This window comes from Xiphias gladius, chromosome 9, assembly GCF_016859285.1.
Source record: "Xiphias gladius isolate SHS-SW01 ecotype Sanya breed wild chromosome 9, ASM1685928v1, whole genome shotgun sequence".
In the NCBI taxonomy this organism is placed as follows: domain Eukaryota; kingdom Metazoa; phylum Chordata; class Actinopteri; order Istiophoriformes; family Xiphiidae; genus Xiphias; species Xiphias gladius.
Genome location: NC_053408.1, coordinates 23,281,089 through 23,295,685, shown reverse-complemented (window position 1 = coordinate 23,295,685; position 14,597 = coordinate 23,281,089). Strand labels below are relative to the sequence as shown.

The following is a 14,597-nucleotide window of genomic DNA, read 5'->3' as shown; positions in this document are numbered from 1 at the left end:
GAAAGGTTAAGAATTAGTATGCTTTTAATCCTTCATTCAGTGGTTCTATAATGATTTCTTCCAAGTGACCATGTTCCCTCATGAACCCCATTAGTATATTACACCTCAAGAAAATATGATGGTCATCAGTAATCTCTTCCCCTGTTTCCCCCTGCCTCCCTCTTCCTCTCTCTCTAACAGAAAACAAGGAATCAGTGTTGCTGGGTAATTCAGCAAAGGAAGACAAGGAGAGAGAAAGCCTGGAGGTCCTGCAGCAGTGTAAAACCAACTCACTGGTAACTAACAGTACGGAACAGGGCTCTACACTCAGAGATCTGCTCACCACCACAGCAGGGAAACTGAAGCTAGGTTCTACTGACGCAGGAATCGCCTTTGCACCAGTCTACTCTACTGCTTCACAGGTACACACAGAGGCATTTATGATGTAATCAAGGATTAGATGTATTGCTTTGGAAATGCATTGATTAGTCTCTGTTCCATCAGCTTTATTACCCGACGATGAGTACACTGTAAATCAAATATGTTTAATATATAAATATAGAATGTTCATCCTACAAAGGCAGAAACAAAATCTACATGCATTTGTAGAGTAGAGCTTCTGTTTTTCAAACTGAGAAAGAAATCTAGTTTAAAATATTGAAATATTGTTTTTCCTCATTCTTCCACTCATTCTAAAGACTGGAAAGGGTGGGCGGACCATGCCCAATATCCTTGATGATATCATTGCTTCGGTAGTTGAGAATAAAATCCCCGCCAGCCGCCAAAACGTCACCACCAAGCTGTCAATCAAGCAAGAGCCTGTCACCGTGGGTGGCAACAACAACAACACCCCCTCCCCTGCTGTTACTGAGGATACAAAACCAGACAGGAAGAGGTCAGTACCTGTTACTGCAGTTGTGCCAGAGGAATCAACCAGTCAGTATCCAGACATTTCCCACTGCTGGTTAAATGACAGACGGTTACTGTGGCTCAAAGATCACCGCAACCAGAACAACTGGAAGCTGTTCAGAGACTGCTGGAAACAAGGACAGGTACACATCAGTCCTTTTAATAGTAGCAGCAGTAGTCATAGTAACAGTACTGTACTCATTGTTATTATTAGATACAACACAGATAATAACAGCCATATGAATGTGTTGGTGCAGCCTGTGCTGGTGTCAGGGATCCATAAGCGACTGAATGCCAGTCTGTGGAAAGCTGACTCCTTCAACCAGGAGTTTGCAGATCATCAAGGAGACCTCCTTAACTGTAAAGACCAGGTGGTTTCCAACTCTGGGATCAAGGAGTTCTGGGATGGATTTGAGGACATCACCAGTGAGTTGATTGAGGGTCCAAGCAGCATTGCTTGCTGCTGGAGCCCTATTGTTTTGTTCTCAGTATTATGTTTCTTTCTTTCTTTGTTGTCGTCTTTTTCTTATTATTTTTCTCCACTAAAAGTGTTCAAGCAACAAAAACTGTAAGAGCAAAATTCACCAATATCAGCAGGTGGTTTTCACATTCCACCCACAAATCAGGCACCAAAAATGACACTCATTGACCTCAAGGTGGCGCTGTAATAGTCAAGTTTACATTTTCCCAATTATCTCAAACGGTTTGGCCTAGAGTCAAAATTCTTTTGTCATTTCAGTCTTTTAAATGGTCTGCATCTTTGCTCCATTATTATTCTACTCTGAAATGCCAAATTTTCCTGCCATTTTCAAAACATCTAAAGTGAATGCAAAACAAAGCAGTAAAAGGCCGTGCATCCAATTCTCATGAAATTTGGTATGAATGGAATTTTGATATGTTGTTGTGTTTTGATTTTACAAGACAATAGATTTTTATCTGAACAGGTCATTTTGAAAAATTTGCAATTACTCATGAACGCACTGAGATATCAACCGTAAGAGTGAGACACATGACTCAGTTGATGCATAAAATTTGGTAATGATTGATTAAAGTGGGCTTGGCTTGTTACAACAAATCTAAATTTCTAGATATTTCACATTCCAAACTTGAAAAATTTCAGAAAAATCACCTGTTTGTCCTACAGAGCTGATTTGTCTCACTCCAACCTGTGGTCAATTCAGAAGTCCATCACTCTGTATTTTTCAGAATATGCAGAATCAGTTAACATCTAACATCCATATGTTTTCATTAGAATGCTACCAAAATTGAGACACATTATTTGGATACTAGATAATCACGTTTCAAACGGTGGTCAAATATGTCTAGCGATGAGTCCACAGTGACATTTGGTGTCCGGCTGTAATTAGTACTGTATGCACTATTACATACATTTTTTTCACCAAATGTTTGATCAGAATTCCCCAAAGTGTTTGACAATATACCCAACCCCAGTAGCATGATGTGGGATTTTTTTTTCAGAATCAAACCACCAACATTTTGACTGTTTGACCGCATTTTGAGTTGAAATAGACAAAAACTCTCCAGTTTTGCACATGATATCATTGCCTCAACTTGTTAGGAGGTGTGTCAGAAACCATTTTCTCAAGCTGCTTGGACCCCGATTGATGCCGCTTGTGGCTATATTCTCTAATTGGTCTTACTTTTCTGCTGCTTACGACTAACCACTGAAACAGCACTGTCACTGATGGACAATTATTGATTCAGTCTGAAGAAAGTTTTCATTCCTGTTCAGAGCGGCCCAAGTCCAAGAATGGAGAACCCATGGTCTACAGATTGAAAGACTGGCCGTCTGGAGAGGAGTTCATGGCACTCATGCCCTCCAGGTAAACATACACGCTCAACACAAAAATATACAATTACTACCTCTTGTTCACTCAGCTAGCCAGACCATGTCCTGTTGAATCTCAAACTTTACATTCAAAAATGCAAATGACAGTCCAAATGTATTCCATGGGTAAATGTCCAAAGAAGAATACAAACAATGCGAGAATGATTGTCAGGCCCCTCTAAATGAGACGTTTTTGGCAGATATGATGACTTGATGAAGAACCTGCCCCTGCCGGAGTACTCTGATCCAGAGGGCAACCTCAACCTGGCCTCCCACCTGCCATCTTTCTTCGTCAGGCCCGATCTGGGGCCAAGACTCTGCTGTGCCTACGGTAAGAGGGAAATTAACAGCAGCATTGATTTAGCATTACTTGGCAATGTCCATCATTTCACATTAATTGTTTGTATGTGAATGATCTGTTAATAGGAAAATGACTGATGTTATAAAAGATTTGACAGCTTCATTGCTTAATGAATCTGAATAGTTTACATTTAAAATGTTCCGTGCACATTGAATCCCCATCTGCCCTTTTTTATTAGGAATCTGTTGTCTGTCTCTAGGTGTAGCTGCATCTCAGGATCAGGACTTTGGGACTGCCAACCTGCATGTGGAAGTGTCTGATGTTGTGTCTGTTCTGGTCTATGTTGGAGTAGCCAAAGGCAATGGAGTCCTGTCCAAAACTGGTAAGACTGAAGTCAGTTAAATAATCAACTTAAAGACTGGATGGAGTGGCAGAAAAGTATTTTCGAAGACTGTGTACAGGTTGGAAAGGATAAATACAAAACAGTCAAGAAATGGAAGGGATAAAGGGAGGAGACTGGGCTGGGAGAAAAGCGTCAGAGCTCATCGCTCTCTTAAACTAAATTGGAGTAGCGAGAGGCAGTGAGGTCCTATCTAGTTCTGATAGGAACATGTATAGGCTGCGTTTCCACTGCAGCTAAATACTGTGGTCACTACACCGTGGGACTGCTGAATCTTGTGAAGTAAACACACATTTTCAGTTATGAAAGAGTGACAGCTGCCTTCTACAACCTAATTGGTCAATTCAGAAGTCAAGTTAGTGTGTACAGTGGCATGCAAAAGTTTGGGAGAGATCTGAGCTCTCAGATAACTTTTACCAAGGTCTCAGACCTTAATTAGCTGGTTAGGGCTGCGGCTTGTTCACAATCATCGTTAGGAAAGGTCGAGTGATGCTAATTTCAAAAGCTTTATAAATAGTCTGACTCCTCAAACCTTTTCCCAACAATCAGCAGCCATAAGCTCCTCTAAGCAGATAAACTATTAAATAAATGCGTCATATTTAACTTTAGGCCTTTTGAAAATCAGGTAATCTTTTACTCACTTAACTATTGACTCACTTAACTGCCCAAACTTTTTCATGCCCCTGTACCTCAATATTTAAGGCTGAGTGACTTTTTTTTGTGTTACATAAAGTCTCACTGTTGTTCTCCTTCCTCCTCCCTGTCTCTCAGACACACACTAACACTTAGCTCTTGCTTTCCTTGAAAAAAAGTTACACTTTTTCTGACTTGAATATTTTGTATGCATTTGTTTTATTCTTGTCAGTTTAATAGACAACACATTTGAATCTGGGAGATAGAAAAAAATTATACATGAAATACTGGAAATGGATGCTTTAAGAGCCACAAGCACAGTAGTCCAGAATGGAAGATAAATGAGAACTTGGCACATAACTGAAACACAAAAACACAATTAAGTACTAGCTACATTGCTTAAATAGCAACTGTTATTATCTTTTGCATGAATAATGTACAAACAGTTAAGTAATTTATTGAGCAAAAAGACTAAATATTGTTAGTTCTAGGTGAAGGTTTGCTTTCTTTTTATAAACCAAATAATTCAAGATTTTTGACTGTTCTTTACAGTTGTAAAGAGCAAAACTAGTAAGGGGTGTTGGATTAATTTATTTTTGACTGACTAAGACACTAAATAAAGAAGGTTTATTTAATAGGTTGGAAAAAACAATTAATCCATTATTGAAAAATGAAAATAATAATTAAATGCAGCCGTAGAAACACGAGTGTGTGTCTGTATGTGTATGTAGGAGTGTTGAAGCGTCTGGAGGAGGAGGATCTAGATGAGGGGGTTCGGAGGAGGCTCAAGGACTCCAGTGAGACTCCAGGGGCGCTCTGGCACATCTACCTCAACAGGGACATGGAGAAAGTCCGAGAGTTCCTGCACAAGGTCAGCACTCAGATAAGCATATTCAGTAACTGCTGCAGCTTTAAATAAAAAAAAAATAATGATCTTTGGCACAAGTATTGACGTAAACCCAACCCCCCACCACCTCAGCTCTGTAAGGAGCAGGGATTGGACCCGGCGCAGGATCAGGACCCAATTAGAGAGCAGGGCCTGTATCTGAGCAGGAAGCAGCGTCAGCGGCTGCTGGATGAGCATGGAGTTGAGGGCTGGACTGTAGTCCAATTCCTGGGAGACTCAGTTCTTATACCAGCTGGAGCTATGCACCAGGTATGAAGTAACCCACATGCACACACAGAAATTTCCAGATCACCTCACTGGTAATGAATATTCAGCCTCTTATTAAAATGTGGCATACACTGGGTCTCTGTATTTTTGTTTTATATTAACATGAGTGCTACAGACAGCTCTCCATTTGAGACCCTGCAACAAGTGCACACTATGTTCATGTCCTCCACGTGTAATTTAAATAAGTCTGGAGATATCCTATATTTATTTTACTGTCAACAATTCCCATGTGCAGAGCCACACCAACAGCAAATGTCCCCTTACAAGAACTGTGTGTATCCAAAGCCTGATATACTTTATCTTATTCCCCTGTGCTATAGAGCTGCATTGTTGTCCAGAAACTATTGCGAACACATCAGTGATCCACACTGTTGCACTGAGTGATACGTTCCTTCATTACCATGAACACACACACACACTGTAGTTTATTTTGAGTTATTGCTGTCATTTATGTTTTCATACCTTTTCTGGAAACTACAAGATGTGAATTGACAAATTATTTTGTTACAACTGTTTGCTGTTGTTTGATTATCAGTCTGTTTAGGTCAATTGTCATATGACCTGATCCCTTTGATTCTTTATTGTTATTTTCTGAGTCAGACCCTTCATCGTGTCGCCACACCCCGTCTCCTTTCTATCTGTCAGGTCCAGAACCTCCACAGCTGCGTTCAGGTCATCAATGACTTTGTGTCTCCTGAACATGTAGCAAACTCCTTCCATCTGACCCAGGAGCTCCGGCCCAGTAAAGAGGAGGTCAACTACGAGGATAAACTACAGGTGATAGATCGTAGCTCAGTCTCCTGTCAATCAACATTACATTATTAACACCTTTTTCTGCCTTATTTGACCAGTTAGGATCTTGCTAAGATTCCACACATTAACATTATTAGTGATAACTTCGCAGTGCAGCAGTTTACACTCACTGAGCACTTTATTAGGGACACCACACTAATACTGGGTAGAGCCCCCCCTTTGCTCTCAAACAGCCTCAGTTCTTCGTGGCCTGGATTCCACAACATATAGGAAACTTTCTGAGATGCTTCTCTGCTCACCATGGATGTAAAGAGTGATTATCTGAGTTACCATAGCCTACAAAAAAAGGAATCTATTTTAGCTTAACTCTATAAGATAAAAATGTTGACTTTGCAGAGCTACTAAGATACTATATATTGATCTAATCTACAGTATGTGCAGCTCCTGTTCTAATGTTGTTTATCCACAGGCTACTCTGCAGGTTAGAGTGTAAACAGGGAATCTAATTAGCAGTGTGAGTGTCAATCGGTTTGCATCCTGCCTAGAATCAGGCCAGCAGCGATAAAAATGTATAAAATTGTAATCACTTTTATTATTAAAGGGGTATTTATCTGATCTCTAAACACTGTTTAAAATTGTGACACAGTGTGTTTTTCCAGTTCTATGCCGTTCTGTGTGTGTGTGTGTGTGTGTGTGTGTGTGTGTGTGTGTGTGTGTGTGTGTGTGTGTGTGTGTGTGTGTGTGTGTGTGTGTGTGTGTACTTCTTATTCCCACAGATAAATGTAGGATGTATGTGCTTAAATGTCAGGTTTTAACGTCAGTCTGTCAGAATTGAAGAGTAAGAGCTCCTTTTCGAGCTACTGTGTTGTGCAAAAGTTAAACTATTCCCTAGGGAGAAATAAAAAAGTTATATAGTGTGCCATATTACAGGATACTAGTCAGTATCTGCCTTAAGCCTGTATGCAGCCTTAAAATTACAAAATAATAAATAATAAACGAAGGCGGAATTTTATACCAAAAGCATTGCTAGTTCGGGAGAAACCTAGTTGATCTGTGTAACTGTAGCTGCTGAAGCCTCATATTAGCTTCAGATAAATTTTGCTCCACAAAGGAGGAGGAGAACATCCCTTAGACTGAAAGTGCATTATGAAGGGATCTGTTTACAGACAGTATGAACAGGAGGAATGATTACAGCAAGCAACCTGTATCAGTGCAACCTGTATCAGTGTTCACACGGGCACCTGATTATTGTTTTAAGACATGCTTGAAAAACTGTGATCTTATCCTTTAAGTTAAGTTCAGTACTGATGTACAACACTTGATTGGCTAATAGTCATTTCAGATAATGTAGAGTTAGTTATAGTTTTTAGTTTTCAATTGTTATACAAGCCTGTTCCAGAGGAATGCACACCAACCAAAAATGACACTGGTAATGAAACTGTATTGGAATCAGTGCAGCTGTTGAAACTCTCCCCTCCTCTTCCTCCTCAGGTCAAGAACATCCTGTACCACTGTGTGAAGGAGGCAGTGAGCTCCTTGAAGAGGAGCAGCTCTGAGGAAGACGATGAGGAAGAGAAGTCATGACACCCCCTTGGCCTCGTCATCACCTTCCAGAGAGGGACACAACTCCCAAAAGCCCCTTCCCCTCACCGCACCCTTCCCTTTACATGTCACACGACCGCAGGAGGGGGTTGGGTGAGAGCTGGTCATGTGACCCGGGAGTGAGCTCCACCTGCATCACACATCCAGATGGCCAGTGAGAGGCATGCCCACCTCCATCATCACCCAAAACCTTCAGTGCCAAGAGTAGACAAACACAAGACCAGAGGGCCACTGGACTGACAGGGATAAAACCTCAACTACCACTTCTCAGTGTTTTATAGACTGCGAACACAGGGAGGACAGAGGAATTGTGGGAAAGAGAGGGAGCCTTATTGAAGCCGCTATGCTGGAGTGGTACAGCATTACAAACCTCCACTGAAACAGAACACAGCTGTTTAGTGTGATTGATGGTGCATCCTGCTACGATCCAGTTTCCATGGAGACTCATACTGTCCTGTAAGCAGCAGTGCACAGGTTTGATGGCTGTAGCACTGAGAGACACACTGAGCCCCCTGCTGCTCTATCACTGTAATCTGCTGTGGATTATAAAGGCCAGGAGGTTTAATCCCTGTCTGTAGCAGCAGCCCACATAATGTCTTGGACGGAAGATTTTGCTGATCACGACAGCATCACCAGCAGCAACCAGCATCAGGATCAAAACTGTCGTCTCTGATGTTTTAAAAAAATCAAGAAAGAAAGGATTTGAGGGGGAAAAATGCAAAACCGAAATCTCAGATGTTTCAGTCAGCAGTCTCTGCTGCTCCTTCATTTGTTGTTCCTTCTGTAATTTGTCTGTTCTTGTCCTCTTTTTTTCTAGTTCTGTCTGTCTGTCTGTTGCTGTTTTGTCCTCAATTCTTTTTCATGCGAACATTGTTTTATTTCATCTGTGAAGATGTATTTATTTTATAGCTCTGTGATAATGCGGTGTTATTGACACAAAAAAGCGTTCATGTAAATGTGATTTGTATAGTTCCTTTTTTTCTTTTGCTAAATGGTTTTCAGTTGTAATACGGCTCTACTGTGATGGAGGACATGCACACCCACACACACACGCACACACACACACACACATACACACACACCAGCTAATGCCTGTAACTTTGGGAAATGTTGAAGCTCTACAGTCCTCATGCCATAAATACATTTCTTTGAAAATGAACTGCCAAACTATTGTAAAGACTGTGTAAAGTTGTACTATGTAAAGAAAAAACAAAATGGCTTATAAACACAGCATTTTATGAAAAGCATTCTCTGTAAAATGGAGACATTTACAAAAAAAAGATGTAATTTATTTAAGAAAATAATTGTCTTGTTTTTTGTTTTGTTAAGATTTACTATGGTGAACCTTTGAAGTTAAATGATAAAATAATGAAAAACTTAACTGTAATGTGTAAATATATACTTTCACTGAGGTATTTTTTTAAAACATGGCTTGCTTCAATTTCAAATTTTAAAGTGCAAGTGTTACATGCTTTGTACATTGAAGTTCAAAAGGGTTTTACATATTCCATTAAAATGGATTTATCAAAAGTTTGGTGTCGTGTTTTTGATGCTGAGGCTCAGGTAGCATTCCCACTCTCTTGTAATATGGAGAGGAAGTCGTTAGAAATTCAAGGAATTTGATGAGTTAATAAATGGGTGTTACCATGAGTTTGCAAATTCTTTGTTTCATTTTGTATATTACATGACAGAAGTAGACTGAAAAATTACTAACAATTAGCAAATTAGCATATCTGACATCTGTAAGCAAAGCCAAAACTTGCATTGTATGATTTTCACCACTGGATGGTGCTGTTATTCCATGTTAGTTGTGTTTCCAGTGACAGTGTTACGCCTCCAAGCTCTGTAATATGACACTTTTCTTAACTTAACATATGGCAGACGAAGGGAGAAGAACAAAACAAGATCAAATAAAATATTTAAAAATCAAAATGGAGCTCGCCAGGTGATGCATTTATGTGATCATTTAGTGACTGATGCCCATGAGTAACAGCCAGTTCAATCCTTTTGTCCAAATTTGGACGACAACACCAGTCTTTTTCCTCAGTATTCAAAAACTATAGCCCTGGTAACTGGTTCATTTCTGGTCTCTGACTTTAGAGGGTCTGAGGAGGTCTGAGGACAAGTTGCTGTGTGACACTTCCTCCAAAGGCGACTGAAGTCTGAAATGAGATGAAGCATGTATGCTAATGCTAATGCTGTACAGTAGGTCTGCAGTTGGATGTTGGCGATGAGAGTTTTTGCCAGAAATTGTGGTAAACAAAAGCCACATTCCATCTTCTCTGCAAAACTGAATTCTAAAGTTTATCCAAAGCTAATTTGAGGCCTCAGCAGTGGGAAAATAAAGGGGGAATTATCACAGAAGCCAGCTGGATGTCTGTCATTAATCTTTTCGCATGAACTTAATGTAAGTGTGTAAGGTTTGTTCATTTCAAGTTAGTTCGACTTAGAATGTCTAGCTTTCATTTTCAAATTTTTGAACCTATAAACACGAGTTGTTCTGACTTGAGGTATTTTTCACTTAAAATGATGAGTTGGATGAATGGACTCCTGAGAGTTCACTCAACTCATTAAATGACGTTCTTAAAGAAAAAAAACTAGCATATTAACAAACTTCCCAGCAGGCATTGTTTGAGTTAAAACTCTACAGACTCTCCTCTGTCGTAGTTTGAACAAACATAATGAAAATTGCTGTGTATCTTTAACATGTTAACGTAAGTCATGGTTGTTTCTTTTCATAATAATGAAAATAATGCCAACCACAACGAAGGTTAGTAGTGAATTCAGGCCCCACCCCCACAAGGAGAATTAACAAAGTCACATGTCTTTGTACTGACTCTGGTACAAAGTGGCTTCAGCAGCTATAGCTGGAAGTTCTTCGTGTCAGATGAAGAACTGACTCTTTAAACTGAGAAAATATAAAAGGAAAGTAAATCTGTCTGTAATGACTGTCCATGCGACTTAACCTTAAGAGTCCACTTATTATCATAAGTCTGTCGAACTTGTTTTATCATCTTCAATTAACTTAACTCTGTTAGTTTAACAGTTTCAAAACTCATAAAATGACATTGAACTAACTACTTAACCTGAGTTCAGTTGACTCACATTTTTAAGGCAGCAGGGGTACTTTAGTTTTTAAGCTGAACAAACTCAAAATGACTTACAGTGTGTCTTTGTTATCTTTAGTAAATCATCCTGTAGTTTTATCATTACAAAGGTTAACACAGATCATACGTTAAATCAAATTAAAAATCAAATTTAATAGAAAACACCCGAAGTGTATTTGGAAATCATGCCTAAATCAGTTGTGTCAAGGCTATAAAACTATGTAACTATATAACTATCAAGAGTCCAGTTTAGACCTGCTCTATATGAAAGTGTCCTGAAATAACCCCTGTTATGATTTGGTGCTAACTGAATAAAACTTAATTGAATTGAATTGAAAGGCTGCAATACTGTGAAATTAAAGTGTTAAGACTAAAGATTTCTTAGACTTCAGGTTTCATTATACTGTTCTTGTACTCCTGTATATTACTTACAATGCATAAAAGCAAAAACAAATCCAAACTGTAGCTTCAGCCAGCACCTCTGACTCTGTACGAACTCTTGTATGTTGTGTTATTGAGTTGTCTTGGTGTGTACTATGTCGTTGTGTTGCAAATTTTAATTTTTTTTATGTAACTACTTACTTCAGTTTATATCAAGTAACACTGACTATGTGCATTTATTGATAACATTGATGAAGTGTCACAAATCAGAGAGAAGGGACTCAAACTCTGCCCAGCCTGGGTTACACCTGAAATATTTTCATACATCTTCTTTAAATGAGGCTGAATGTCATCACCAAGACATGACTACCCATGGGAAAAGAGGCCCAAAAAGTCCCAGGTTCACTACATTTCACAATGGGTTTAGGTCATTTGAATCTCCCAGAGTTTGTTTAGGAATCTATACTGCTACACTACAACACAGGATAATAATATCCAATTGTGTCTCATAGAAGGACCACTGTGGACTAAACTGTAGATTACTTTTCATTGCTTTGACAGATCTGTCAAATTTCAAAAATTGTTTTCTCTCTCAAAATCAGCCACCACCAAACCTCTGTGTATTTGAGCTCCATTGTACATATTTACATACTATTTAAAAAAACTTACATCTACTTTCAAAACTCACTATAAAACAAAATTATTGTAAATCGCAATTTACTACACTCTGCTACATCTACATCTAAAAAACCGAACACCGCCATGCCTGTTATTTATCAACCACACTAGCATCAAAGCTGGCGAAAGCCAAGCTCACCATAGGCAAACAGTCGTCTCAATAAGTGTAACAAGCCAGTCACCATTATAGATGATTGCTATCAGTATGACTGATTTGCACCACTAACCACTAACTGCCACGAACAAGCTAATAGCTACAACTACACTGACAGCTGCGCTAGCCATTCCAAGCTGAAACCACGGCTTTTCAGAAAATATATTAACCCAGTAAATCATCATTGGTTACCCAACGCAGCACAGTTACCTGTCGCTATGACTACTCAGCCTCCCAGCATTTCTGTTCACACCCTATTGGCTAAGGACACCCTTGCAGTGCCACCCATCTCGGGCTGAAACATGCCCAGGCAGGACTAGCTTCCCCGGGCTTGTGTGAATACTACACGCATTTCACCCTTGAAAGCCTCCATTTCAGGCTATCATGCCAAGCTAGCCTGTTTCAGCCAGACCCTGTGCAACCAGCCGCCACTTCGTCATCTAGCTAGGTTGAAACGGCATCAGGCATCAGCTGGGGTGACCAACTTGATGTAACTGACCTGCTACCAGGGGAAACACAGGATAGCTTCACAGCTAGCAACCCCAGGAGCCTCTTATCAGGAAATGATGATAACTGTAACTGGTCTTTGTTGTCCTTGTTTTTGCTGACGTCTATGTATATCTCCTAAGACAATGTTATTGGTACCATGTACTGTGTGTAAATTCATTGAGAATTCATTGTGGGGGTGGGGCCACTGGAAACTGGAGTCAGATTCCTTTTATGCACAAACATACTTGTCAATAATGCTGATTCTGATTACATTTTCCCTATATCTTGGTAGATAAATAAATTAAAAACACACGTATAAACAGTATACAGCAACCACACTGATCATGTGTCTTTCAACAGATGACACTTCTTGCTGAAAAAGTCCCTGTTGCACTGAGCTGTATATCATGCCCATGCTGTGCTGGGAAAGCACTGTGCAATCATTTGGTGGCCCTTCTATTTCCAACTGCTCACTATAGCACCATGGGTTTCAAAACAGTTTTGTTGCCCCTGTCATGTACAAGCTCACTGCAGACCTGGCATCAGCCTCAGACACAGGTGTGATGATATCGTGCATTACATTTGATGTTGATATTTGACTAGTTGTTTATAAAAAAAACTTTTTGAAGTTAATTGTTTTTTCATGATGTCAAAAGGAATTGCACCAGAGGCTGCCAATGACATGGTAGTGTGTAAACAAGTGGCAAGGTAGAATAGTAATATGAGGACTGGTGTGAAGTGCATACTGTATAAAACATATACTGGTAAATCAGAATAGGATGTCCCCACATATGTAAGCATAATCTTGCATTCCTCTTGCATTCCAAATGCACTCTGTTCATAAAGTACACCAAGTATAAAACTAATGCAGACTAGTCCTTCCTTTACAAAGATTTCATATTTAGTGTTGAATGAATATAACAGCACCAAGTACAGCCTCCAAAATGACCATAAAGTTGAATCAACTGCTTTCTCAGTTTGTTGCAGTAAAAACTGAACACTAGAACTTTAGTGAAGATTTATTGCAGGGTTGTTGTACTGCTTTACTTTAGCTTGGTGTACCTTAGTGACTGAAAAACTGAGCGGAAGCTTTTAGTTTTTTACTTTTAAGTAATAACCCATAAATTTAACAGCAATAAAATTGTTGTTTTTCTTATGAATAAGCTACAATGTTTTTCAATTCCAGTCTCTTAGACGAATCTTCCAAAGCTTTATGTAGAGTAAATCAGTAATTGAACCAGGTATGTGAGTTCTAGGTCAGAAAAAATTGCACCCTAAGGACTGGAATAGAAAAACATCGCTTTAGTATTATCTTTGGGTATTTAAAATGATTGCTCAGCTACAGGGTTTGATGCAGGATACGAAACAATAACAGGCACAGTAAATTCTGCCAATATTACTCTAAACATTTAAACATTTAAAGGGAGTGGAGTTGTTGTCTTTTTTGACTATGTGCAGTTTATTCTGATGTTAAGATGAAATCTAAATCACACTTTACTTTTCCATATGTTTCATGGCCTCTTCCTGGCATGGGCTGTGTCTGAAATAACTCCCTATTTACTACTATATTGTGTACTACATTTACCGTCCGCCATTTTTTTAGAGTGTCCAAATTCTTATATGTAAACGTATCCATCAGTGCTCTCAGAAATTCCACAATGAAATGAAAAAAGCATTGTCCATGGCATATACACCACTCTGCTTACAATCACAATGCCACAATGCAATGCTACACATTTTATAGACGAGAAAATGAATCAATTGAATCATCAATGAGAAAATGATGATGATAAGTAAGTGTCCGAAATATGAAATTGCTGCTCACTACTGAATGTCCATGATATAGGGATTAGTAAATGAGTGATCAAGGGGATGATTTCAGACACAGTGATAGTTTCTGCGACCACATTGCTGCAAGGGTCATCATGATGTATATTTTGTCATTGGCCCAGGTCCATGAGGGTCTGCGCGGACCCCCATGCAGATGTCCATGTGCAGCCCAAATTCTGAGACCATGCAGATGGTCCACACTACAAGCACTCTGACTGTACATGCGCCAGAAAAGTAAGTTTGATGCTTGTTTCCTGTACTGTCTGTACAGTATATACTTGGACCTATTCTCATTAAGGAGTCACACACACTGTTTTCCTTTTTTCTGACTTCTTCTTGTTCTTGAGCCAAATACAAC

General features: G+C 39.4%; 1 protein-coding gene across 11 annotated transcripts in view; it reads left to right on the top strand.

The window, feature by feature from the left end:
* The window catches only part of jmjd1cb (jumonji domain containing 1Cb), a 192,062-nt gene extending 182,700 nt beyond the window's left edge, over positions 1–9,362 (top strand). For 8 of the 11 annotated variants that reach the window (XM_040134589.1, XM_040134593.1, XM_040134584.1 and 5 more), the window contains 10 exons: positions 181–401; positions 678–1,031; positions 1,146–1,314; positions 2,642–2,732; positions 2,938–3,068; positions 3,298–3,420; positions 4,803–4,942; positions 5,051–5,227; positions 5,846–6,022; positions 7,490–9,362. In XM_040134589.1, the coding sequence (XP_039990523.1) occupies positions 181–401; positions 678–1,031; positions 1,146–1,314; positions 2,642–2,732; positions 2,938–3,068; positions 3,298–3,420; positions 4,803–4,942; positions 5,051–5,227; positions 5,846–6,022; positions 7,490–7,582 (1,676 nt within the window). In that variant the 3' untranslated portion in view covers positions 7,583–9,362. The other 3 variants (XM_040134587.1, XM_040134586.1, XM_040134591.1) reach the window with 2 other exon arrangements.
* The last annotated feature ends 5,235 nt before the right edge of the window (positions 9,363–14,597 follow it).